This window comes from Strigops habroptila, chromosome 4 (genome assembly GCF_004027225.2).
Source record: "Strigops habroptila isolate Jane chromosome 4, bStrHab1.2.pri, whole genome shotgun sequence".
Taxonomy (NCBI): domain Eukaryota; kingdom Metazoa; phylum Chordata; class Aves; order Psittaciformes; family Psittacidae; genus Strigops; species Strigops habroptila.
The window spans coordinates 82961606-82988711 of NC_046358.1; the positions used below are offsets into that span (position 1 = coordinate 82961606).

The window sequence follows — 27106 nt, forward strand, 5'->3', positions numbered from 1 at the left end:
TTTGCTAACACAGAGGAAGGCTGTGACCCAGCTGCAGCAAACCCTGCTCCACTTAATACTCCTCCAGCCAGCACATGGGGAAGCGCAGAGCAATTCAAAGCCAGACTCTTGGATGCCCAACTAAGCCAGTTGTCATCCAGATATTGCCCCTGGGAGTCTGCCATCCACAGCAAGATAGTTCACAGCTAAGTAGAGCTATCTGGAGCTGGCATTGCACACAAGTAGATCTGTGAAACCAAGCCGAGAGGTAAAAAGGAACCACATGGGAATAACATGTATGGCCTTTATGTATCCACCAGGATCCAGCAGGAATATGCAAGAAGAGAGGAGAAAAGAGAAGGGGCAGAAGATGGATTATCTCCTTGCAAGCTTGCCAGCCACAGCAGTGGTGGCAACACTGGTTGCACACCCCAGCTCACACCTCCACCCTGTGCCCTGGGTAATTCATTTCATGCCTTGACCTATCACACTCAAGATTTAGTCCCATTTGGTGGGCATCCACCCAGGGGTGAAGCCACCAGCTGCTGCTGGTCACAGCAGGGACAGAACCCAGCCAGCACAGACCCCATCCCAACCCCACGCCTGCAGCGTGCCGGTCCCAGCATGGCCCAGTTACCATTGTGATCCCCAGGCTCCAGACATCCGACTTCACGTTGTAGCCCTTCTGGTTCAGCTCAGGGTTTATTCTTTCTGGCTGTAACAGCAAAATGGAAGATATTACAACTCTATCTCATTATACCAATGCAAACCCCACTGACCAAATCTCTGGCTCTAAAATCCAGGTTGGGTTGATTCCCCTGGCTCATGTCCCCATGGAGGGCAGGGTCTGAGGTTAAATCTAGCACTGATGAAAGCCAAGTCTTCCTCCACAAAGCTCACATAAACTCTCTCCTCCACCTCTTGAGTGAGACTTGTACTATCCCTACAGCATGATCCCTGCCCTAGGAGCACAAGCTACCCACACAAAAGGCAAAGGGAAATTCATAGAGATTTGAGGATGAAATGAAATGATCCTGCCAAGGAAAGCCTCAGCATTTTCTAGCCAACAAGGAGCAGCCCTTCCAACCACCACAATCAGCACCAGCCAGTCTTTCACCCTTCTGCAAATGGAAGGAGTCTGCTGTGGGATTAACACAAACAGCAGGGTTTACAGGGAGAGTAATCCCATCGTTGGAGCACTCTGCTGAGTCAGGAAGCCCTGAGCACTCTCAAGTGGTTTCTTCAGAACAGAGGTGAACCAAGGCTGATTTCTATGAAGCAGCCTCTTCAAGTCAAGGCTGAAAGCAGCTGGAGGCTGCCAGCTCCAGTCCCACACAAGCACACTTACAGCCATGTAAGGTTTGCAGCCAGCATCCATGGTCTTTGCAACAGAGTCCACCAAGTAGCCACTGATCCCAAAGTCACACATTTTCACGTGTCCTTCCTTGTTGATCAGCACGTTGGAAGGTTTCACATCTAAGAGAGAGAACACAAGAGGGCAGATTGAGCCTTTGCAGAGTATCACAGAGCCTGAGACACAACGGACAATTCCCTGCCTACCTGGGAGGGAACCAGGGAGCCCTAACACAAGGGAAGGAAAGCAAAACCCCACCAGTCTCCTATTTCAGTAAGAGTTGTTCATAGGTAAAGCCATAACTATGCTCTCCAGGCAGAACAGGCCTCCTCTCTAACAAGGCAGGTCAAAAGGTTGGAATAAAATGCCCAGCTCCTTAGGAGAGACTTATGTGCCAAACACAGCCTTAAAAGCCCAACTCTACCAAGTTCTCAGGACAGCTTGTCTCATGCCCATAGTGATCTGTTCACAACTGCACAACGAACTCTACCAGGATGAAAAGCAGGACCTGAGTGTTACAATTCCCATCTGTGATTTCATAAGGTCTCCTTCAGCCCTTGCTAGACTACCCAGCCAGGAAGGCTTGGGGATTTTGTTCCTAAGAACTACCTTTGAGGCACCTCTGTACTCAGAGAGACACAGAGATGCTCATAAAACACAAGGCAGTAAGCAATTTTGTTATTATATTCAACACTTCATCTGGAAAGGAGGAAGAGAACTGCATCATGCAAGCAGATGCATGAGGGATACAGCTCAGGAACAAGCCTTGGGCATCTAGATTTGTCCACCCCCATCCTAAGTACCATTAGACCCCACCGTAAGCATCCCAGAGGGACGCAGCACACATCTCCTGGACAGGAGTCCTCACATAACTGATTTCAAGGCTAGATCTCCAGCCACATCATGTTCACCCCATCCAGCACCTACCTCTATGGATTACAGACAGTTTACTGTGCAGATGCTCCAGAGCTCGTACAATCTGGGGACAAACAGAGCAATATAGTACCCGTTAGTCACAAACAGCACCAGCCTTCCGCTGCAAACAACTACCCATTTCCCCATGCCATGGGCCTCAACAGAGACCTTCAACAGGCTCAGGGGATGCTCAAACCCATGTAAGAACCCAAGAGGCACTCACAGACACAGCCATTTTCCCCAAAATGTCTTCAGGGATTGTTTTTTTCTTCTCCAGTACTTTCTTGTAGAACTTATCAAGGGAAGTGTCCATGAGCTCCATGCAGATCCACACGTCCCCCTGCGGATGGGGAGAAAGCAGTTGAGAATTCCCTAGAAATCCCCAGGAGCTAAAGGGAACAGTGGGGATGGATGGACAAATGGACACTGCCTCTTCCACACAGGGCAAACCACAGTCCCTGCCATGCAGCTGCTATTGGCCACACCACCAGCACACAGGCTCTGCACTAGATAGCAATGGGCATAGATGCCCTGGTACCACCAAAACTGCCTATAATGGCATCTCTTTGACAGTCTACCCCATGGACAACACTCTTGGGGCATCTTCCCAAAGACCATGGGGCCACGGACAATATTCTTGGGCATCTGCCACAGAGGTGAAGAACAGGACCTGGTCAATGCTGCCTGAAGGAGGCAAGCCTTTGACCTTTAAGTCATGGTAGCATCTCAGCAAGGCTGAAGGGAAGGCTGATGGTGGTTTTGGACAGTTTAGTGCCTTCAGCACAACCATATAGGCCCCAGGTGCTGCACAGCCCATCAGCCATCCGCCGGCTCAGTACCTCACGGAAGAGGGCTCCATAGAAGGTGACGGTGTAGAAGCAGTCAACTGTCCTCATGGAGATGTCTAAGTCCATCAATAACCTCTTCTGCTCCTGAGTGTTTACAGTTGCTCGGATCCTCTGAGGCAAACAGGAAAGAAGAGGGGGTTTATGTTATGCGATAACACCATTATCCCTCAGTCTGACCCAGAGGACCTGAGGTTCTGAGCCAAAAGCAAGTGTCTTACACTTATTTTGCAGCCAGTAGCACCCGGCGGATGCCCAGATTCTTCCAGACAGCATCTTAATGAGTGGCAAACCCTTGGCAAGCTCTGCAGTGGATGCAGGATCCAGCCAGCAGCCTGGACAGGCACTCTGACATCCACACTTTGCACTAACTATCTGCAGGCACCGAGCCTGGATTTCAAAGCACAGACCCTTCAACAACCAAACCACACCAGGAATGCTGGAAGCTGACAAACAAGCCTATCCCCATTTTGTTGTGACCACTGGAGCTCAGCAGAGTTTCTCCACTCCCTTGGAGCTGCACATCCTGATCTCCAAGCAGTTCTCCTCACCTTCACAGCCATGATGGTGCCGCTCTGCGTGTGCCGGACCTTCTCCACCACGCCATAGGCGCCACGGCCCAGCTCTGAAATTGCCACCAGGTCATCAGCTTCCACCTCGAAGTTCTTTAGGGATAAAGACAACAAAATATCAGATATGAGCACATTTATCAACAAGGACATCAGCGGAGGTGCAACACTTGCAGCTCACTAAGGCAGAGCACTTCCAAATGACAGTATCTACAGGGCTCCACCAGCTCCTATATGTACCAGAGGCACCACACTTCGAGAAGATGGGTACAAACCCTCTCACCTCATACTCACCAGGGCTCATTTAATCCTCTCTTTGCGGCTAGAGATCAGGACCTTCCATCCTTTAAGCCAGGGCACGCTGCCACTGGAAAGGGCACTAAAGGTTGGTGCCTCTCTGCCTGCTCGGGATTACTCGCACAAGGGTATGTCTGTGGTTACTGAACAGGGTTTTAACAGCTCCTGTGCCAACATGGGCAGCAGTCAGGAGCCTCTGTCACAGCTCAAAATCCCTGTGTACAGACCAGGATCTCCCACTTCACCCCACATCCCAAGAGATCATGGGTCACACCCCCATGTATCTAATAACATTTCTGCCTGTGAAAAGCCTCTCTCAGTGTGGTGTATGCAGCAACCTAGGAAAATCATTTCCTAATTATTGGGGTGTTCAAATGGGTTTTACCACCATCAGAAAGGTAAAACATGAGCTAATGCCAACGAAGGAGCTGAGGCAAGTTCAACTATCTTGTTTCAAGTTGGAAAAAGCCCATTGCCAGTGCTGACACAAGTGCCCCACACAGGGAGCCAGCGAGCTCCTGAGCAAGCCATGAACAAGCTTCCCTAAAGAAGTGTTACCCTGCAATTGCCTGTCCTGCTGGGCAGGGCACAGACTGTGCGAGTGAGACATGGGCTATTTTTGGACACTATGTTCAGCGACTCCTAATAAGTCACAGACCTTCTTTTAGCCTGGCTTTATCCAGCCTCCAGTTTTCCTCCGGTCTCAGGGAAACACAAATAATACCAGGATGCCAAAGTGCCCCAGTAGCCACAAAGGCAGCAAGGGTGGGAAACACACACGGCACAGCGCCGGATACTCTGCCTGTGAACTACGCCCAGAGCAGGGAGGAAACAGCCTTTGGTGTTAAGGAGCCAAGCTGGAGATGTGGCTGTTGGGCTCCCGGCCAGCGAGTCCCCTCAGTGCTGGCCACAGTGACCAGCTCCACTGGACCTTCCTGCCAGCCCTGGCTCCAGTTATTCCAGCCAGATGTGGCTGGCAGGCGGCTGAGGCAGGGAGCAAGGGAGGGATGTGCTTGAGCTCAGCACTGAGCTATGCGCTGCCCAGCACAGGAAGGTGGCAGCCCTTTCCTGGGCAGGACAGTGGCTCTTGAAATGAGGAGAATGGGGCTAAAGGGGACATGTCCGACCCACCAGGCAGCTGGCAAAGGAGCAGTGCCAAGCTCACAGCTCCTGCAGGGGCCTGCAGGAAGGATCTGGTGGTGCTTTTCAGGACACGTGTTCTGCAGTTGTTCCAGGTTATTGTTTTGGGCTTTCTCTTTCGCTGGCATTTTCCCTAAGGCTTCCCCAGAAGCTGGCAGTTCCCAGCACACTCCAGGAACCAGCATTGCCCTGCCCAGCAACAAGAGGTGATGCACAGACAGAGCCAGCGCTCCCCTCCACTGGGAATGGATGCAGGGCATCACCTGCATGGATCTGATGGACCCATCCACCCCATAGCCTACAGCTGGCCTTCTGCACAAGCCCTCTTCCTCTGTGTCACTCCAAAACAAGCCCAGGCCAGACTCCTGCAAACACTGGAGCAAGGAAGGAAGTGACCCTAGGGAGATTTCCCCAAGCTACAGCTCTCTGCCCTTGCAGACACCATGCCCAGCCTGATACAGACAGCTTATCTCCCTGAGCTATTGATACACACAACACAATGGCCAGCAAATGGCACAGGCAATAGGATTGTTCCCTGGACACAGCCAAAGCTTCCTTTCCTCTCCCTTAACCCTAAAACTTTGCACTGAAGCCAAGGGGCCCAGATCCCACCAGCCTGGAAGCAGCTAGCTGTAGGGCTGATCCAATGCATGGTATTTTTAGCTCAAATACAAACAGGCTTCTGCAGTCCTAGGAGAGCCCATAACAAGAGCATGAAATAAAAGAGAGACAGTGGCTATTTCTAGCAGTGTTTTTCACCAGGTCACTAGGAAAGGCTATGGAGAGCTGGAGAGCAGCTTTATGCCCAGCTTCTCCTGGGCTATGGGCAGTAGCAGCCCTGTGGGTATGCAGGACAAAGGGGACTTTAAGCCAGAGCATGTGGTGAGGCCACACTAATTTAGGGCAGATGGGCTGGGTCCATCCAACCACTGCGATCTCCCACTATAGACAAAACTGCACACCTAGCATTTAACGTCACCCATCTGCCTTGCACAGATCTGCTCAGTGACAAGCCAGCTTGCAGTATGTTCAGTTCCTCAACCATCATTGCTCTCAATACACACGGAAACCCAACTGCTCCACAGGGAAAAGATCCTACTGTGGGATGTCTCATCCCTGCAAAGATGCACCCTGCAAGGCTGCACCAGGAGGGCACCATCCTTCTCCTGGGGTGCTCTGAAATCCCAAGATCTGATCTGACGGGTTGTCAGGCATAATCCATAAAACTCTGCATGCATGAGGCAACCAAAATTGGAAGCAAGCAAAAAAGAAACCACATTGACACGTACTTTATCTCCGATGGTAATGAACGCTCTGGAGTCCAAGTTCCTCGGGGGCCTGTAAGAAAAGAGACAGAGTCAGGAACAAGCCCAGCTTCATTAAGCCTCTTGGCCAGAGCCAGGTTTCACGTTCCTTTGAGCACTTTCAGCCACTGCTTTCCACCATGCTTTGCTGTCCTGGCTTCAAACCAGCACCCTCCAAACACTCACAAATGCTTTAATCATCCCAGTAACACCTCAACCCACACCCACAATCACTCAAAAGCAGTAAGAACTCCAAAGCCTCAGCTAGGTGAGACGTGCATCAAACCTACAGGCTGTGAAACTACCCCTGCTCAGGAGATGAGCTTGAGGAACCAAGACCCACGGGATGAGAGGTTTCTGTGGCAGAGCAGCTCAACTGTCATGTTTTGACAGGCAGGTGTTGTAACAGGACAGCCACGTAGCCCGAAACACACGCCGAGGGAACAACAGGTAATTCCTCACCCCTGAGTCATTTGTGTACACTCGCAGGCCTGTTTCAGGCAGCGTCACAGGCAGAGCAGGCAGCACTTCAGTGTCACACTTAGCACCACACAGGCGAAAGTCTTCCTTTATGGCTTTTTTCCTCATCTCTGCCCACTTCCCATTACGGGCAGCTTGGTACTTTTAGAGCTAACACAAGCATTTTGTCCCTTGTGCTTCGCTTCTCTGCTCTCCCCATCCCCTGGGACCTTCTAAGAGTGGAGATTGCGCAACTGGTTTTGCCTCTCAATTCCCATCAGAGCAATACAGCAACCTCCAGCTTCGAGGAAGTACTTCAGGCTCACAGCAAAAGCCTTGCACTGTGCAAATATTTGCACTGCAGCTTGAAAAGCACAGAGAAAAGGAGTTGGGGATAACTTACACCAGCCTTGGGCATGCAAGCACACCACAAACTCCAGCATGAGGCCTTCTCCAGGGGGAATTCAAACACAAACAGGACCAGAGACAAATGCATCCGTGGTGGAAGGAGGTGGCTGTTGCATGCTACGCTGCACAGTGCTAACAGGGGAGTTCCCCTGGTTGCCCCTACAACAGATCTGCCCTATCTACCTGGGGTTTTCAGTAGTGATATTTCCCCTTCGGGGATTTCACTGCTCTCCTGGTGCTGAGTGAGTCTCTACTATGGGTTTCTGGAGCAAACGAGGCTCAGCAGTGAAGATGCAGCCCAAGGTGTTTTCAAAGAGCACAGCAGAAGAGGAATTGCAGCCAACTACTCTTTGTCAAACCAAGCACCACTACCCTGGGCTCTGCCCAGACAACTCAAACTAGCCCTGATGCACGGGTCAGGGGAAGGATGCTATGCCATGCGGAGCATCCCCCAACCCTCACCCCTTGCTCCTGCCATGGTCCAGCTGCCACAACTTCATCTTTTCCCCTGCACTAAAAACCTTCCCTTCTCTTTCCCTCAGGCAGATTTGCCCTCTCCAGCATGTCTTTGCCACTTTGACATCAATACAACCATGGCAAAAAGACTGAAGAGAGTCCCCCAGCTTTTGCCTTCCAGCCATTTCAAATCAGGCACCAAGAGACACACACGTTGTACATGTGTATGCACACACGTGTATATGTGTGTAATTCCTTCTCATCACCCACTTAAGCTTAAGAGAGTTAACTGCTGATCTTGTGAAGACTTCACATACCACTGTCCTTAAGACAGCGCTGAACCCAGCTCTGGAGAACCACTTTGAGCAGCAGAGACACTTACGTTGTGTTGGCAACAGGCTGTTTGATGGGGACACATGTTATCCTCAGTTCCCCTTTCTTCCTGCTTTTCACTGGAAGAGAAGACACACACGTGAGCAATGGGCTTTTTTACTTTCCTTCCTTCAAGCTTTTTACTCTTTACCCTTCGTGTCCATTAACAGTCCCTTCTCTTGGGGGATTTTCATTGCTGATGTTCAGGAGATGGGTTAAAGCTGTGATTTCTGCTGGGCACTTACCCGGTTTGTGCGGCTCCAATCCTTTGGAATCTAAAAGAGAGAGAAGGGAGACACCAGCTCAGCTTCCACGCTCCGGATAAGCCGGGTACCACCTCCGTATCCCTTAGGGCCCTGTGCATGGCCCAGGGGAGCCCTCCCAGCCACGCTGCAGGCAGAGGGAGGTAGATGGTGCCGGAGCCCAGCCAAGCCTGGCCTGATCCCCGTTTCTCCAGCCACAAGAGGTCCCCATGCCATTAGTGATCCACAGGGCTCCCGAAAACACTCCCTGCCCAGCTCCTCCTTGTCTCACAGACCCTCAGGCCCACCCAGGCTTTCTTGGGAAGAGCCAGACCAATTCTGCAGTATGGGTTGGAACTGGCACAGAAGGTTATGTCCATCAGACCTCAAGCTAAACCAAGGAGTTAGTCCCAGCAGGACAGCAAACACCACCCCATCTAACAAAAGGAAACTAGGATGAAACCAGACAGGAGCTGACTGCAAGGGTCAGCAGTGAACCAGCCACAGATCCAGGCTTGCAGTGGCTGAGACCCCACCAGACAAGGCACAACCCCATCCAAAGCAAAAGGATGCTTTCTTCCCTCCTCAACTCCAAAGACCACTGAGATAACATAACCCATTTCCACAGAGAGAAATGGTGTTGAGACAGGTCCAGGGTAGGCCAAACACTTGCAGATGAAACTACAGACACAAGAGATAATCAGCATGGGAGGCCACTGGGCAGAGGAGACCTGTGCAGGGCTGCGAATCAGCTCCTTGCAGTGGCACAGACCCCAGGCTGCCCACTGAAGCCCTAGACATTCCTCCATCAGCAAACAGCTCACGCACCGACCCCAGCTCCCTTGGACCATGAAGGGCTGGGATGGGGGATGAAGTGGTAGAGTTGAAAGCATCAAAGTCCTGATCCCCCCAAGACAGACAAGGGGGCAGCTGCACTTTGCAGCTAAGGGCACTTCTGGCTGCCCAGACATGGAGGATGCATTAAAAAGCACAAACAACAAGGTGTGCTCCAGGCACCAGGTTGGGAGCAGGTGGCTCAGCGTGGCCTTGGACAGCCCTTCAGAACGGCTCCTACCTGCCTGGTTCCTGGGAAGAGGCATGAGGACAAAGTCCAGCACTCAGAATGCTGCTGGGGAAGGGAGGGGAGAGGCGAGGAGCTGGGATTTCAGCAGGAAATGCAGCAGCAGTGAGACAGAAGAATGATATATATCCAACACGTTCCCAGTACAGACAGCCCCCATCCCCATCCCTGTTTCCCCACCAGTTGAAGATGGGTGCCTGAAACCCACTTTTCCAGTCATGTCCTCCCCGAATTCAAACCTTGCTGAGGCTACAGGTGAAAGCTGGTCTGCAAGGCACTGCGGAAGCCCCTGTGGGACCAGCAGCATCCCTCCCTGCTAAAGCAATCAGCATGGATCAGTCCATATCCCCATCTTATCTGCCACCCTTCTGGCATCAGGGGCAGCCCATAAGGCGTGAGACCAATGCAGTTCCCATGAGCTATGGGAGCAATGAGAACTTCCAGCTCGATGAAACCAGGCAGCAAGCCACTCAACCCCAAACTGATCCTGCTTGGCTGGAAACCACCTCTGGATACCTGACCATGCCACAGCTTCTAATTCATGAGCCTGGAAAGGTTCCCATCCCCATCTCCCCACCCAGCAGGGCTGGAAGGGGGACTATCAATAGCCCAGCATGTCCACAGATGACACTTTGCAAAATACCTGGTTGAGCAACAACAGGAGCAAACGCAAAACAGAGCCAAAGAAAAGATGCCATCCATAGGCTCAGAAATGCCTCCCCTTCCCACACCCAGCTGCTTGCTACTCAGTGTGGGAGGCTGACCACAGAACCTGAAAACTGGGGTTCTCAGGGTTCTTCTGCACCTGGGCAAGTTGGGGAGCTCACAATGGGCACACATCCCATCCCATCCAGAGGGATAGATTTAGTTTACTGGTGACCAGGAGCTTTGCACCGAGCGCTTCTCCCCCATGACCTGCTCCAAAATCAGCAGACAGCAGTTTGCACACAGCATCCCCAGGCAGCGACCAGCCAGAGCTCTACAAGAAGCCCTCAAATGCCCCCTGAAATGCTTCATCTGTTTGCTCTCCCTCTCCCCAATCACTATAGTAACCCCACACAGGCAGCACAAAGCTCCTTCTGTGCCACCGGCTCGGCTGGCAGCGCGGTGACTCACGCAGCAGGACCAGGGTCCACTTGCTCCTCAGCCAAGCATCCTGCACTGTCAGCCCTCCTTCAGCCCTTGCTGCAAGAGCAGGGCCTGAGGGAGCTGGGAGCACCCAGCCTGGGGTCAGGAATCAATGGGACATGTTGTTCAGTGGAGACCAAGCTCCAAATCCAAGGAGGAGTTGCAAGCAAGGGTTTAGAGGGGCAGCAGGGAATAGCGGGATTCCCTGTTGCACACCCTCTGCAGTCGCTTAATGCCTCTGTGCGCTGGTCATCTCTGCTATAATAGGGACCCTGCACATCATTCCACTTCCCTGCATCCTCAAACTGCTGTCCTTGACTTCCCAGCCAGGGTCAGCAAATATCCCCTTCCCACTCCATCCTGCTGAGCCCCCAGAAGTATTTCCTAGCTCCAACCTGGAAAAGCACAGATTAAACAGGAGGCATCCTGTCACCACTCCCAGGCTCTGGCTGGGCCACCCACACCAGTGGAAAATCCAGCTCAGCCCATGCCTGCAGGAATAAAATCACCCACGATGCTGCCCTGCAATGGGGGGCGCTAATGCAGAGACTGCTACAGCTCTCCCAAAATTTGTCCTAAGTTTTCCAGCACACGGCAGGCTGGTGCAAATTCCTGCTTCCTGCTGCGAGCTTCTGCTGCCTGCAGGAAGCGGTGGGATGGGCATGACAAGCCCTTGCAATCCAAACCCTTCAGTCCCAAGTACATCCCAGGGCAGCATTTGCTTTTAGCCCCCGCAAGCAGCTGCTGTCAGCTCCTTCTCAGCTGCGAGGCCTCAGCACCATCTCTCCCACGCTTGGGACTCAGCACCATCTCTCCCACATTTGGGATCCCAATAGGGTCAGTGCAGGAGGATGTGAAGGATGGTTTATGTCAGCTGAAGAGCCTAGAAACACTCCAGTTCCTTGCAACAGGGGCGGCTGCAAGCACAGAGCAACACAGGTCCCCTTTAGAGATCCCTCCACGTGGGGACAAAGAGCAGCAGCAGGATAAAGCAATATGGGGACATATCCTGGTTATTCCTGCAAGCCCCAGGGCTCTGCTGCCAGCCCTGAGCTCATGGGATAGCTGGGAGCTGCTGGTGCAGTGTTCCGGGCAGCGGAAGGGGCTGCTGGCGGTGAGGGCACAGCGCCTTGCACCCGGGCAGGGGAAAATTAGCTGACAGAAGTTCCTGGTGCGGCCGAGATTGTAACCCACGTGATGCTGCAGGCACGTAACTGCATCCTTTATGCTAAGAAAGGAACCATTTCCTCGTAAAGAGAAAAAAAAAAGCCTAACAATTCTTTTTCTTTCCTCATGCTATAACCTCAAACCAGCTCAAAACTGACACAGAGACTTCCTGGAACTGCTCAATTCAATCTGAATCCTCATATTTGCCACCGCCAACTTCAGTCCTGTGAAGCTGTACCTCTCCCCATGAGGTTTATCCTTCCCACTTTGCCGGCGTGGGTGGGAATAAAGGAACAGGACAATCTAAAGAACTGCAAATAAAACTATTTGCCTGAGCCGACCTTTGAAATGAAACCTCTCCACTGCCTCCCTAAGGCTTTGGTGCCAGCCCCAGAGTGAAGTCCTGGGGATGGCTGCAGCATGGGAGACCGCTTCCAGAGCTGCGCTGCTTTGTTAGTGCTGGGGAGGATGTTTGAGATTCATCCCAGTTTGCCTTGATCCGAGGAAGAGTTAAATGCCAGGGATGGGGCAGGAGGGTGGATCCCAGCCCTGCTGCAAAGAAAGAGCTGGAACAAAAAAGCATCAGGGAAAAAAAGGCATTTGAGGCAGAGAGCAAAGCAGAGAGGGGAATTTGGTTGCTCGGGTCATGAGAGCCAGCTCCTCACAGGCACACTTTGTGCTGTTTTCCATTGTCGAGAGTGGAAAAAGCTATCTGTGGAAGTGGAAAAAGGGCTCTCAACCTGCTGAGAGCCATCACTCATCAGCGCGCCGCGGTCCCGCTGCAGAGGGGGGGGTCCTGCAGGTCACTACCGCCCTGTGCACAGCACTTCTGCAAAAGAAGTGAGCAAGGAGGAGGAAAAAACCACACTCCACAAAAAGCCCCTTGCAGCCCCAAAGTGACCTGTCAGCGCACGCTGAATCAGAGCTCCTCACTGCCCCGGCCACCGTGGACACTCGCCTTTCCCATGCAACAGGCTTTATAGCAAGGGACGACCATGCAAGAGCTGCTGGAAAACCCTTGTGTCCCAGGAATGCAACCAAAACCGGAGCCAGGAGCTAGCTCTACCCTCCAAATACTTTCCTTTATCCCTGCTACATTTTATTGTGTTCACAATTAAGATGCCAATGTTTTACCCCACACAAAACATGCAAGTTTCCAGTGCTTTAAAAATAGATCCCTGGCTGCAAACACCGACCCCCTGCCCGAGCAAGGAGAAAGAGGCTAAAACTGCATTGATTGAGCCCAGAAAGCCACACAGCCCCTTCTAGCAGCAGAATCAGCCCTTCACTCTCCCCCACCACGTGTTTTGGAAATTGCAACATCTACCTTGCTTCTTGTCCATGGCTTCCCAGAAACGAAGAAAGCGCCGGCACGCCTGGCAAAAGAGAGGGATGAGGGTGGAATGGAGGAGGGAGGGATAAAGAAACCCCACAGGATCCAGCACACGGCCCTCCTTGCAAGCACCGATTGTGATTTTCAGTGGGAATGCATGGCCTGAAGCGCTCGGTGGCTTCACGGGGCGCTCCTTGCCCGGTACCCCTGGATCTTGGGGGTCCGTGAGGCTGGGAGCAGCAGCGAAGGCGAGCAGGGGGACACAGGGCAGGCAGTGCCGTGTTCCCTATGAGCAGCTGCCGAGCCTGGCCGGGCTCTGGGCTCCGGTTACCCTTGAAGGCTCAACAGTTGTAAAAACTGCAGCAGTGAAATAGCAGATGACGTCAACAGGAAACTGGGCGGGAGCCAGCTCCAGCTCCGGGAGCCACCGAAGCGTTGGATCGCTACAGTGCATCCCGGTGGGATGCCTTTTCATCCAATAATCCAATCACTCAAACCCAGTCTGCAAGCAGAGCCCACTCCTGCCTCCTCCATCCCCTTCCCCATGCATCCCACCAGAGCGCCCCGTGCTTCAAGACAGCCCTGCCACCACCAAGCATCACAGCTCATCAGAGCAAAGGGAAGCCCACACGCGCTGGGTTTGGACATAGAGGGGGTGGCAGGATAGAAAGAGGTCACATTTCTTTGTGCTGCAGGTGACGGGGTAATTGCTTTGCCACTAACAACTATTACCACAACAAATAGTAGAAATATTGTTCCATGACAATACCAGCACGGAGCTTCGCAGCTATTCCCGGGTGACACCAGAGACGGCATCTCTGGTGGCAAAGTATAAATTGCTGCATGGATTTGGCTGGGGAATAGCAAAGGAGAGACATGAGGGTGTGGAAAGGGAAAACCATTCCTTTCTCTGCAAATATGTGCAAGAAGAGCTGTGGCAAAGTACCATTGCTCTTCCTCTTTCCTTCAAAACCAGCCCAGCACTGACATTCCAGATGAAAGCCAGGCTCAGCTTTGACAAGCTGCAGTTTGGTGTTTGATTTCCCCTCTCAGCCTGGAGGGGAGATACTGGACCAGCTTCTTTACCTTAAACTCATTATAGAAAATACGCCTTTGTGTCGTTCCTGCTATAACACAATAAATATATTGGTTTGTTATTCCCTAACTTGCAGGCTGTACCAGGCCATACACATTTGCAGGCAGAAAAGTCAGAGGTCAAGGTAAACGCACATACCAACATAATGAGTGACTCTAATTTTAAATAGTGTTTACAGAAGGCCCAGAAGGACTGCGGAAGATATTTTCTCAGGCACATTCCCACTCCCAGGGTATAGTTTCAGGCACAGATCATCAGCACATAAAGGATGCTGACGCAGGAGCTGCTACTGCAGACAGCACCAAGCACCCATCCGCGGCACGATGCTGCGCTGTCCTCTTGGCATTAACTCTCTAATTCCCTGCGCCAGACATAAAATGCTCCAAGGATCTTTATAGACATCCACCAAGTCAGTGCTGTTTGGAAGCAGAAAGTCCCTAACCCAGCAGGTGGGACGGGAAGCACCATTTCCTTTGAATTAGTCCTGTTGGGTTTCAGCGCCCGAGGAGCAGGGGTGGTGTCGAGCAGAGCTTCCTGACATCTCAAAAGCATCTTAAAAAGCAAACACAGAACCCAAAACAAAAGCGAAAAAAAACCCAAAACATCCTTTCAAGTCTCACCATTGGCAGCTCTTTCAAGACGTGGTAGGAATTGCCAATGCCTTGAAAGATGCACGCCATTTGCCATTAATCATCCAGCCCTTTATGCGTTCCAGGTAATCCCACAGGATCAAAAGGCATTGGGTGTTTCACTGGTGCTAACGAAGCCTCCCCACGCCTCTGTGCTGGGACATCACCCCATGACAGGCAAGGGAAGCCAGGGGAGCAAATCCTGCCATGGGGAGAAGTCAAGGCACTCACTGCAGGCCCAGGTACAGCAGGGCAAAGGCAGGGGTGAGGATGGCTCCCATCACTCCCAGCAGGCTGGCTTGAATAAGTGGAAGAGCACACCCTTAGAAACAGCAATTGGGCCCCTCTCCCCACCCTTCCCCTGCACACAGGCAGCATCTCCCAAGGCCAGTTTGGTTAAGGCTGGGACACTACCACAGCCAGGAACTGGGAAAGAGCTGCTTTGTCATGAGCAGTGGAATGTCCCATTTAGGGTCAGAAAGGAGCTTTTTTATAGGTGTGTATTTGGGATTGAGTAAAAACTTCATGGCTTCACCTGCCCAAAAAGAAGAGCTGCTGCCTAACCAGGGGAAAGGGGGAGATTTCCCTCTGATCAAAGTCCATGCACTAGCTGGCCATCCCATCCCAGCACCACACTGCACAGTGCCCACTGCACCTTGCTGTCCAACCAGGAATTGCAGCAGTTTCCCTGGACAAGGCCATAACACATCTGCATGCCCCAAGCCTGGGATGCACTTGCTGTTCCACATACAAGGTGCACATCCCATGAGAAAGCCCCACGTGCCCGAGCTATGCAGCCTGGAAACTCTGCAGCAGCTCTTGTATTTAAACCAAACCCTTTGAACCAAATCCAATTGGGAAGGGAACAAGGTCACCTTTCTCATCCCTTGGATGGTGCTTAGGGACAATCAATCACCAATACTGAGCAGGGCTCATCTCCAATGCAGCTGGATGTCACACTGATGGTGCCATTGGGGCTGGGCAAGAGGGAGAGTGATGCAAGGGTGAAAGGTGGGACCTGCTGGTACCCAGCAAGGGGTCTGGGGAGGGCACATTAGCCAAAGCTACCGACAAGCAGAGGCCACACCCGGGCTCCATGCACCAGCCAGATAACACCGACAGGGCTGTGCCAGCAGCTCCAGGAGGATGTCACCGCCCAGTGACATTCCAGTTGTATTTTTAGGTTACCTGCACAACCCCAAGGGCTGGAAAATCAATGTTTGACGTTGTGTTTTGTTCCCAGGTGGCAGCTTGCTGTCCTGCAGCCCCATGATGATGGAACACATGGGCTCCCCTCCAGGAAGACTCACTTTATGAAGCTGGAAAGCACCGGAGAGCTGGCATTTGCACTGTGCCATTATAGGACATGCTCTGTACACGCCAAGAGTTGTGCTGCTTTGCACTAGAGCTTGTGCAAAACCCTGGTGCATTATGATCACAAAGGCACCTCCTTGGAGCCTGGCGTGTGGGCACAGCATCCTCTGGGAACGGTGCCACAGGGTTGGACGCTGCCTCCTTTGCATCCATCGCTCCAATGGGATTTTCTCCCTAGAAAAGCAGCAGCAGAGGCCGCACCTCCTCAAAGATCAGCTGCAGCACAATGCCAACGTGGACCTAAATGCTTGGCATGGGTCATTAACCCAACCCACAGCTCATCAGGAACCACGGAGCTGCCAGTGTGAAACCCACAGCCACAAGCCATCTCGTGGGACCTGCACGTGGGCTGCAGGCCCTGGCGTGCAGCCATGAGGCAAAGGTCTGGAAGCAATCCCAGCCCCAACGCCTTAGCTGTTAGGAGAAGGCAAAGGAGATGGTGCTTAGGGAAAAGCAAAGAGGATGCTAAACAAACACCAAAAACAGAGGAAAGGAAGAGGCAGAACCAGCATCACCTATGTCCTTCTCCCTGCCTGCGGGTACCCAGCACTCCTCAGAGCAACGCTCCTCCCTTTCATTTCTCAGGAGCAAAAGCTCATAGGCATTTCTCATAGGCAAAGCCATGTCAAAATAGAATCTGTTTAGAATCTATATGACCAGCTGGTGACAGTTTCCTGACAGGAGAGAAACTCAAACCAGTTTTGGAATAGATCAGCTTGACAAGAGGCACACAGTTATAGTGGGGAAGGAAGAGAGTCATTTGACTTTTTAATTGTTGGTCCTCATTCAACTCCAGAGTCAACAGACATTCTTTTTCTATCCAAACTGATGCAATTCAAGTACTTCCAGGTGTCCCCAAAACTCTGTAAACTTAGCAAGAGAGCAAAGTATTCCCCCTGCTTCTAATGCAGTTCTTAAATCAATAAACTAGCTTTCTACCATCCTCCCTCTCATTTATTTTGGGCAGGGACAGAGTGATTTCATCGCTGCAAATGATGTAAGACAGAGCAGGCACCTGCTCTGAAAATGGGATTTATGGAGTGGGGAAAATAAATCAAGGAAGGCCTCGATGTCTGCAGCTGTCTGTTCTGGGAGAGGAGCAGGAACAAGAGACAGATCCAAGTGCTTCCCTGGCCCAAACACTTCAGGCAGGACTTTGTCATGAGCAGCATCCTCACTGGAGAATGGGGCAGGCAGCAGTTCAGATGGTTCACAGTGATGTTACCCTCTGGGACCTGGAGCAATTCCCCACTCCAGGATGCTGCCACGGCTTGGGCAGACAAAGCCTGCTCATCTTCAGAGGAAAGCCTCTGATCTCCAGCAGTGACCCAATACCACGCTGGAGGAGTAGGGAAAACCTTATTTCTTTCAGAGCAGGGTGCCAATCTTGCAGCATACATAAAGCAGAAGGTAAATACTCCCCTACATCTCCTGCTGTTTCACACCAATTCCTTGCTCTTTTTCATGCATCTTCAGTACCATCCCTCTTCCCTGCTGTTCTCACCCTGTCCCTGCTCCAGGCAGGAAGACACAAACACAAAGGGCTCATCATGCCAAATGGACACAGCCAGTTGGAGCCCTCGGTTTCTCCACTGAATCTTATTGAGAGAAAAATCCACCCCATCACGAGGTGAAGAAGGAGCCAGGATGTCTCCCCGGGCTTAGATGAGGCAAAGGAAAACCACAGCCAGGGAACACTGAGACTGTCCAATTCCCCTCAGGCCGCTGCTCAGCCTTATCTCCATGTAAAGCCTGTGACCGCGCTCAAACCTCAGCACCCAGCTGGAAAGCATCAGTCTTAGCCCCTAATGATGCACCCAAATCAAGCAGGAGATGTGGCAGGTGACCTGTTTGGGGTCCCTGTAACCTGCTTGCAGCAGGGCTGGGAATAAGGGCTGATGTAGCAAGGGGAAAGCTGGCTCCTGAAACCCTCAGGAGAACTCACACACAGCAAGCTGGACCTGCAGCCTCTTTTCTTGGTGTTAACCATCCCTCTGACCTGCATCACATACCTCTTGCTCTCCCACTGCTGTTCCTCTGCCACAGAGGACAGACTACATCCATATTCCCAGAACAAATCCAGCTGCTCCATGAATCAGCTCCTGCTACTCACTGGGTGAGGAAGTTAAAGATATATATCTTATAAAGATATATATCTATCTTATAAAGGTAGATAGATAAGGGAAATGATTTTTGCATCATTTTGCAAAAATCCCCTGCAAATATTCCTCCTTTGTTCCTCCAAACTTCCTTCTGCAAAGCTGAAAAATTCCCCCTGTTCCCAAACAAAGGCTGGGCCACCAGCAAAATAAAAGCTCCACCACCCAGCATCACCCTGCACCATCCCCTTCCACCTCCCCTCTATGGGCTCTTATCTAAGGCTACAACCCGTCCACATGGGGAAAATACCTATTTTATGGCAGATTTGCTCAGTACCCACAGGGCAGCTGTGATTCCAGCCTGGGAATGACAAGGGCTCCACATGCAATGTGCCTACAGCTCAGTGGTGTTTCACCACCGTGGTTTGCCAGCAGGAAGGGCACAGCCTCGCTCCGCTGCTCCTTTTGGGTGGGCTTTATATTTTGCCCCTACTTTTTTCCCTTCACATCTTCCTCTCTCGAAGCCACCTCTTGCACTGCAGCTTTCCCAGCGTTTAGAGGAAGTTGTAGGCTTTTCCTAGTAAAGCCACATTCAAGAGCTGTCACTCCATCCCAGGAAGCCAGAGGTCTCCGCAGACGGGCCGGTCCCAATGCATCCGGTTCATGTCCCATCTCAAGAGCTCAGGGGCTGTGACTCAGCTCAGCCTGCAGCTCCTCATGGGGCATGCTCAGGGCTTTCAAGAACCATTTCTATTTAAATACGAAATAATAATTTCATTTTAACCCCCTTTTACCTCTAAAGAACAAGCTGAGATCACGTCCAATGTGGTTTTCTATGGGTTTGGGGAGAGGAGTGGTGGCATGTGAACCAGTGAGGAGAGGAGCTGGAAGGAGACGTGTGAAACGTCAAACCTGTTTGAGATAAAGGGAAACACATGCTGGCTCCTTTCCCTGCCACGGTTATACACGGTTTCCCTCGCTGAGCTGCCACTGTAAAACCCCACGGGGAAACCCACAGTTACTGAGCAAGCAATTCTTTGTGGATCCAAAATTAAGGGTAAACTCTTGCAGCAGCCTGGAATGTACGCAAAGAAGTCACACGTAAAGGAGAGCTGCTGGAGGAAAAGCTGAGTGGTTTTCTAGCACCTTGGTAAAGCACACACAAGGTTGATAAGAGTTTCAATTAGAATTCACCCACAATTTCTGCCTGGTGGTTTCTAGAGGCACCTCCTCCAGCCTCTGCTTTACCCTCGTCACCCAGGCGTCCTTCAAGGAACCAGGCAGGGGAAGGTGTCATTAATACCTGCAAAAAGCTTCTCTTGGGCAAGAGTGCAGCATCTGCAGAGCACAAGAGGCAACTCAGCCACATCGCAGCCCTGCAGGTACCCCGGGCTTAGAGGACAACCCCAGCCCTGACACCAGCCTCCCCCAAGTCCTGGTGTTCACCACTGAACCACTGATGCTCAAGGCAAGGATGCTCACAGCCAAGCAATCCCAGAGATCAACCAAAATCCTGGAGGAAACAGGCTGCAGATGCCAACAGTGGGGGCTGTAGAAGCAGCAGATCTAAAATACCCACTGTACACCCATTCAAGGCAGCATGCTGCTGCTGCCAGCCTTAAGGAAAACGGGTGCGCCAAAGAGAGACAAAGCACAGCATGGAGACTGGTAGGGTCCACACTGGTCCCCCCGGCAGCATCATCACCCACCTCCCATTCCCCCAGCACCTAGATCCTCCTTTCTGCACCCTTACATCAATGGCCTGGGTGCGGATTCAGCACAGGGTGGATGGTTTGAGTTACGGGGAGACCAGGGAAACCTCAAAAGCCAGCTGAGCACATGTGCACACACGCACCAAACGCCTCGCACTGCCCTGCCCTGTGCTGGCAGGGATGTTCTGGGTGCAGGCACGGGGTTTTACAAACAGGCACGTGGGGCTGCCACCCACCCCCGAGCACCTTTTAAAGGTGTTTGGAAGATGACAAAGAGCAGCCAAAGCAGTGCATCAGCACCAGATCGTTTCATCTTTGGCTGAGGTGCAACTTGGCAACCTGTCAGGAGAGAAACCAAGCGGCAGGGGATTTTTAGCTATGCAGAGCAGCTGTGTTACGAAGCCTGGATGGTGAGCACATCTGGCCCTCAGAAACAGAGCCACGTCACTTCTAGTGACGAGCTGCAAAGATGTCCTTGCGTCTGTCTTCAGGACAACACACACCCCTGCAGCTGTGCTGAGCCATGGGGCACACGGTCAGCACTGATTCAGAGGGAGCATCCTCAAGGCTGCATGCTCTGCTGCTCCCTTGTCTCCCTCTCAACTTTCCCATTCCAACACCAAGAAAACCAAGATCTTGATGCTACAGCAAAAAAAAATACCTTCATCACACAATGTATTTGCCCTTTGCTACCTTTAATAGGAAACAGTCTCCTCCAGGGATTGATGCACGCAGCAGCAGAAGACATCTGCTCCAGCTACGGAAAATGCCCTCCAGCAAGCCGGGTCAGGAGGCTGCTATCTCCAAGGGCTGCTGTTAACACACACTGCTTAAAGACAGCCAAGGGCCACCGCACTTGACCCAGCACAGCCAACTCCAGCAGCAGACAAGCTGCTTCGTCAGCCGTCCCTGTGAGATTTGGGTTAGGAGAGAACTGATATACACACACCACAACGCAGTATCTGGCTGGCCTGCAAGCCCAGACAAGCTGACACTCCCTAGATAACCTTGTCATCCTCCCAGCCCGTCCACATAACCAGCCCTGCGTGTTTATGATCTGTCAGACACATGACTGTCACCTGCCAAGCCCTGCAGTGAGCTGCTTCCCTCCTGTCCCTCTGCTCTCCATTGCCAGTCCCACTGGCACCCATCACCATCAATGGGAAGGGAGTATACGGCTTGGCATGACCCCATCGCAGCTGCAGGGGTTTATGCGTTCCTTATTGGAAATCTCCAATATGAGAATGAAATATAATCATTAAAAGCTGCTTTTAAGTTTCTTAAGAGATATAACAATGGCTATCAAGGCAAGATACGAGGCAGCAGAGTACAAACAAGGGGCACTCGGTGCCCAACAGGCAACTCCAAGGGAGGAGAAGCTCCAAGCATCACCGTCATCCTCAGAGAGGTTCATCAGATACAAGCAGTTAGGCTGATGGCAGTGCCAAACCACAGCTAAGGTTAGCAGCCTCTGATGGGAAATTACTTGTTTTGAGCACTCTGGAGGTTTCTTCCTTTCCAAAAGTAGGGTTTTTTTCCTTGGTGGTGATGGTGTGAGGGGAGGAAGGGTGGATGCTCTACAAACAACTTCTGGTGAGTTTTGTCTCCTCCTCATCCTGCCTTTTCTGCTCAAGTTGTGTTTTTAACAGAAATTTAGCTTTAAATAAATAAAAAATAAACATTTAATTTGAAATGATGAAATTAAGGCTCAGAGCATGGGACAGAACTAACTCAGCAGTGACCTTCCCAGAGCACAATGCAGGCAGGACGATGGAGGCTTCAGCATCCCAGTGGGTACCAGACCCTCCCCAGCCCCTCCTGTCCCAGAAGAGGGGACAACAGCCAGGCCACCACCATCACCTTCACGCTTCTCCTTCCCTCCCTTCCCAGCAGTGAAGCCATTGCTCTGAGGGCCAGCAGGGAGCCAGGCAGAAATCCTGCTGCACCACACCCCAAAGCTCCAAACAGCTCCCTAAGGTCACAACCCATTTCAGAAACACCAAACTGCAGCATTGGGTGTCTTTCACAACAAGACTGAGTGTCTTTTTACACAATCTGGCTTAATTTGCCCAAAAAAAAGCTGTTGGACCAGCTGCAGTAATTCCTGGAATAAATGTCCTGACCTCCAGCCGAGCACGATGCTCACCATCATCCCTCCTGATGATCCCTTCAAGTGATTCCTCATTTCTCCCTGTATTAGATCCAGCAGGACACAAGAGCAATCATGCCACACAGAAAAGCCCAGGGTTTGAAAAGGATGTGCTCCTCCAAAGTGCTTCCCATCTTCTCTCGCAACAGGTCGATAGAGCAGACAGTGCACAAAGGAGCTCTGTGGTGCGATGCCCATGCATTAAGCCATGTGGACAACACAGCATAGGATTAGTGGGGGAAAAGATGCTGGAGAGAGTCCAACTCCACACCACCTTCACCCCACTGCAGGTCCAGAACCTCCCCCACCATTAGGCAGCAATTCCTTCCCTCCTCTACCCGCTGGGACCACAAGACCCCCAAATCCTGCCCTTCCCCTTAGCCACACCGTAACCCACTGCATCCCACCCGAGCAGCAGCTCTGCTTTGGCCTTTGCTGGAGAGATAAGTGGCTGCAAGAGAAAGGTGCAAGCAAAGGCCAGCTTGGGGCCACAAGACACTACCATGGTGTCAGAGATAACAGCAATAATTATACGGTATGCCTTAGGGTGATGAACATTTAGGCTCACAGTGCTGCCATGGAATCAGCGCACCATCATCCCCATGCAGATAAGGGGCTCTGGGGAGACAGGATATCTCCCGGGCTGAAAAAAGAACAGAAGCTTTCAGCTTCCACCATGAAAAATCCTCTCTGCTCTCTCCCCAACCTGAAATCCCTGGCTAACACTTGACCAGCGCTACAGGGTTCTGTCAGCAAGAGAGGCAGTGCGTAGATGTAGCTCTGTTTGTACCCACAAGCAGTCCTGAGTCATGCCAGTAAAACCCCAAACTTTTTGTTGGTAGAATAAAATCACATCCTTGGCCAACACAAGTTCCTCTCCCAGCTCCTTCCCCAACAAACGGCCAGCGTGGGCAGTGCCTTATTGACACCACTGAAAACCATCTTCCACCCAAAAACCCACAGAGCCCCACGTCCTCAGTGGTGGCTTCCTGGGCCACACATCACCAGGACCAGAAACCCGCATCCATCCTCAGGCACCCATAGGGAAGCTCTACGGAGCACAGATGAGTTTCCTCCTGTAAAGAAACAACAAGGGCAAAGCAAACTCAGCCTGCAGCCCAGAGCTGGGGAATAACAGCAGCAGCCTTCAGGAAGAAGCATTATCCACTGAGGAAAAGGCAGGGGAGCATCCCTCCAGGGAGGGAAATGGATTGCTGAAGCACAGCTTAACATCTAACGTGATATTTTCCAGGTGCCCACTGTTACACTAGCAGACAGCAGCACTGTGCTCTCTCTATGACAGTTATAATAAATTGGGTGCAAGCTCTGTGATGCTTCAACTAGAATTAAAACCTGGTTCCTACCCCTGCCCATAAACACCCAGAGGACACCACACTGGTGACAGGAGCCCGATGCCAAAGCCCTGCTTCTGCAGGTCACATCTCCATGTGTATTTTCAGCAGAACTGCCTTTTTTTGGGGGGGTGGCAGCAGGAAAGGTGGGAACGGCACGCGAGACAGGGCAGGATTCACAGACTGAACTGCGTAACAGTGATGTGCTCTGATGGAGGGCACAGCCAGGGTGCAGGAGAGATGTGTCCCCACCACTTATTTACCTACCCAGAATAGATGCACCACCAGAACAAGCACCAGTTCATCCCCAGGCTCTGGTGTTTCTCACCACTGATTTTTCCAAGCCTTGGTGTCAAAGGAGAGCTGCCTCCCCAGAAACGCAGGATCCAGCTGAATCCTGTCCCCTCTCCCCAACAGCACCTATCTTCCCACAGGAAGATCTCTCCCCGAAAGACAACTTGCTTTTGAATCATTCAGGCATCAGCACTGGGTGAGCCCAGGGGAGGCCAAGCAGGTCTTGTCCCTCCAGACCCCATTCGTGCATCCTCCCTCCCACAGTCACTTCCTCCAGCAAAATCCCTGGTTTTGGGAGCACACTCCTGCCTGTCCCTCCAGGAGCTTCCTGGGCATTGGGGGTTCAGCCAACAGCCACAGTGATGGGCGCATGGGTCTTCACACAAGCACAAAACATGCCTCAAGCCCCAGGAGAAAGGCAGCCTGGATTTGTACACAGAGTCCAACACAGACCCTGCAGGCTCCACCGTGATTCTCCACACCCCCAGCTCCCCAAAGCTTCATCTCCTTCTGCTTTAACCTCTCAGGTACAACACCCTCTCTTCACAGCACTGATTTCACCAGAAAAGGTGCAGATTTCATTGGAAAATCATGCCCAGGAGCAGCCACACGTTGCAATCTGCAGAGCTCCGCAAGGAAGACACAGAGGCAGCTCCGGAGCTTTGCACACAATTCCTTCCCTCAGCGCCACCCATTCCATGGAGCACAGCTCAAGGGAGCTCTGGTGAGCTGAGACAATGAGGAGCTTTTGCATATCTTAGTAAACATCTACAGCACAAGATAACACAGAAACCAAGTGCTTTCCTACTACCTGATCCTGTGCGATAATGGGGATCAGGCAGATACAAGCAATGGAAAGAGGAAGAAAGCTGAAATCTTTCCTAAGCTTCCTATAATCCCCAGAAGGTGTTTATCTCACAAACTATGTTTAGCACAGAGCAAAGCTCTCGCCCAGCATCATTCCTATCGCGCGTGTCACGGCCAGCCACGCGCGTTCCAAAGAACTCCCGAGGCAGGAGACAGCCCCGTGACTAAGCCAGAATGACGACAAGCGAGTCTTGGTATGCATCTAGCATAGAAAGAGCCAACCCAAGAGCTACAACGCAGCGGCCTCCACTTACAATCCTGATCCACTCAAGCCCGAGAAGGGAAAGCAACCAGCAAAAGGAAGCGCAAGGCTGCTTGCTGGATTTCCCTAAGGGAAATTAGGGAAATTTAGCTCAAATTCACACTGCCCATAGGCAGAAGGAGCTGCTGTGAGTGCTTCCAGCAGCATTCCAAGTCCCAGGAGTGGGTGCATGCACTCAGACCTGTGAGCATCCCTATGCAGCAGCAGCAAATCCGCTTGGAGTGCTGACGCTGCTGAGGCGAGAGGGGTTTGAAGAGACAGATGTGTTACACACACTCAGGATCAATCCCCATTGTGAATGCTGCTCCAACACAGGCAAAGGAGCTCACGTCAGATGAGGACCAGCTCCAGCAGAGAACAGGCACACTCAGCACATCTCCAGCAAAGGATATTAGGAATAACTGCATGAATGAACCACCACAACCAACAGCCCCGTGCAACCAGAAACCTGCAGAGAAGGCTTCCAAACTTCCTCCAAGGACAGCACCACGGGTGCTCCCACAAGCATCGCCTTTTGGTGTCAGCCAGAACACTTCCCCAAAATCCTCCTGGATCCACCTCCAGCCTCATCTCCAATGGGGCATGAATCCCTCAGCCAAGCTCACCTCTTCTCTCCATCCACACATCCACCGGGCAGGCACTGGGAGCTCGCTGTACCTGCGAGCGGAGCAAAAGGTCTGGGATGGGTATCCCGGTGAGAGCCTTTTAAAGAAGCACGGTTGATCCCTTCCAAGGCGGGCTGGAGGCATGTGCTCCAACCCGTGAGTCAGCAGCTCTGCTCAGCAGCACTGGTAAATAGCTGCTGATTCACACCCTGCTTACACAGCAAACAGGAAACTCAGGTCCACATTCCCTCCGGTTAACACATGGATCATTTAAAAGAGCAATAGGGGGGGAAAGAAAAAGTCACGCCGAGGTGCGTTCATCTGCTCACATGGCGCCTGACTTCAAGTTTCCAGTGTATCACTCCAGAACAAGGAAAAACCCTCCGATGTTATTCCCGTGATAAGAAAGAAGCAACTGCACTCCGCGTGCTCCCTCCTCCGTCCGGTCTGTGCTCCCGGCACTGATGCAACTGGCTCCACGGAACACCAAGACATCGGTAAAGCCCTTTCCCCATCTTCCTCTCAATCCCGGCACACCGGCAGTGTCATCCCGGCCGGTGTTCACCTTGGGACGGGCACCAGGCCACCTTAGTCACAGCGATGCTCTATAAATAACACCCGTGACACACGGTCACGTTCTTCGGCCGCGATGGGAAACTCCACCACGGCATCCCCAGCACATGCCGACAGCGGGTCGCGTTTGGGGCCCTGCCACCGAAACGATGCTCCGGGGCACAAGGACCGGGATCCTCATCTCATCCTTCCCGCCTCACCAGGCTGAGATGAAGGCTCTGCTCATCCTCCCTGTGCTGCTCCATGACACCGACGACACTCGCGGAGTCTTCGAAGCGGAAAGGCTCCGGAGGACGGATGAAACTCGTGTCCTCCATAGGAGCTTCAAGCCGCCCCGTTCCCCCGCCCGCAGCACACACACACACCCGGGGCTCTGCACCTCTGCCTCCGCCGCAGCGGCGCTCAGCCGGCACCAGGCAAACACTCAGTGTCCCCATAGAGGAAGCCGCAGCCGGCGGCACCGGCGAGCCCACGCCCGGCGGGTTGGGCAACAGCCGCGTCCCCGCGGGTTACGCCAGACCCGGTTCAACCCGGCTGTAACCCCGCTTCCCCCGCTGAACGCTCGCCACGGAGCCTCGCGGAGCGACCACCGCCACCCCCCGGCCCCGGTTCCTACCTCTGGGCAGCGACATGACGGCGGCGACGGCGCCCCGGGCCCAGCGCGCACCCGGCGAGTGCGGCCCAGCGCGGCGGCCGCCGGGGAACAGCGGCGGGGCGGGGCGACGCGACGGCCGGTAGGCTCCACCCTCCGAGCGTCAGGATTGGTCCGCGGTGCGGAAGGAGGCGTGGTTACTCGGCCTCCGCGGGAAGAGCTTTGCGGTTCTCAGACACGGTTATGAGGGTAAAGTGAGGCGGGCGGGTGGCAGAGCGACGCTGACCCGGTCCCCGCCACCGGCGTGACCCCGCAGGGAAGAGGCGGAGTTTGGGGGGCTGCCCTACCGGCAGCACGGCCCAAGGGACTCCTGTGTTGGTACAGGGACGCAAAGCGTGATGGGGCTGGTGCTGTGCAGCTGAGACTGGTCAAGCTCATCACATCTTCTGCGGG

The 27106-nt window shown here is 52.6% G+C and overlaps 1 protein-coding gene across 5 annotated transcripts; it reads right to left on the minus strand.

The window, feature by feature from the left end:
* Positions 1-6: 6 nt before the first annotated feature.
* Positions 7-26755, minus strand: LOC115607143 (dual specificity mitogen-activated protein kinase kinase 3-like). 5 transcript variants are annotated; one of them, XM_030484023.1, is made up of 10 exons: positions 26678-26755; positions 8344-8373; positions 8109-8178; positions 6389-6437; positions 3645-3758; positions 3088-3207; positions 2472-2588; positions 2261-2312; positions 1328-1455; positions 7-694 (listed from the first exon to the last, which is right to left on the minus strand). In XM_030484023.1, exons 1-10 carry the CDS (start codon positions 26691-26693, stop codon positions 416-418), a joined length of 975 nt encoding a protein of 324 aa, XP_030339883.1. In that variant the 5' UTR covers positions 26694-26755; the 3' UTR covers positions 7-415. The 5 variants fall into 5 exon arrangements, with proteins under 5 accessions (XP_030339883.1, XP_030339885.1, XP_030339884.1 ...); XM_030484025.1 differs by lacking the exon at positions 26678-26755 and adding an exon at positions 25489-26330; XM_030484024.1 differs by lacking the exon at positions 26678-26755 and adding an exon at positions 13044-13543.
* Between the last annotated feature and the right edge of the window lie 351 nt (positions 26756-27106).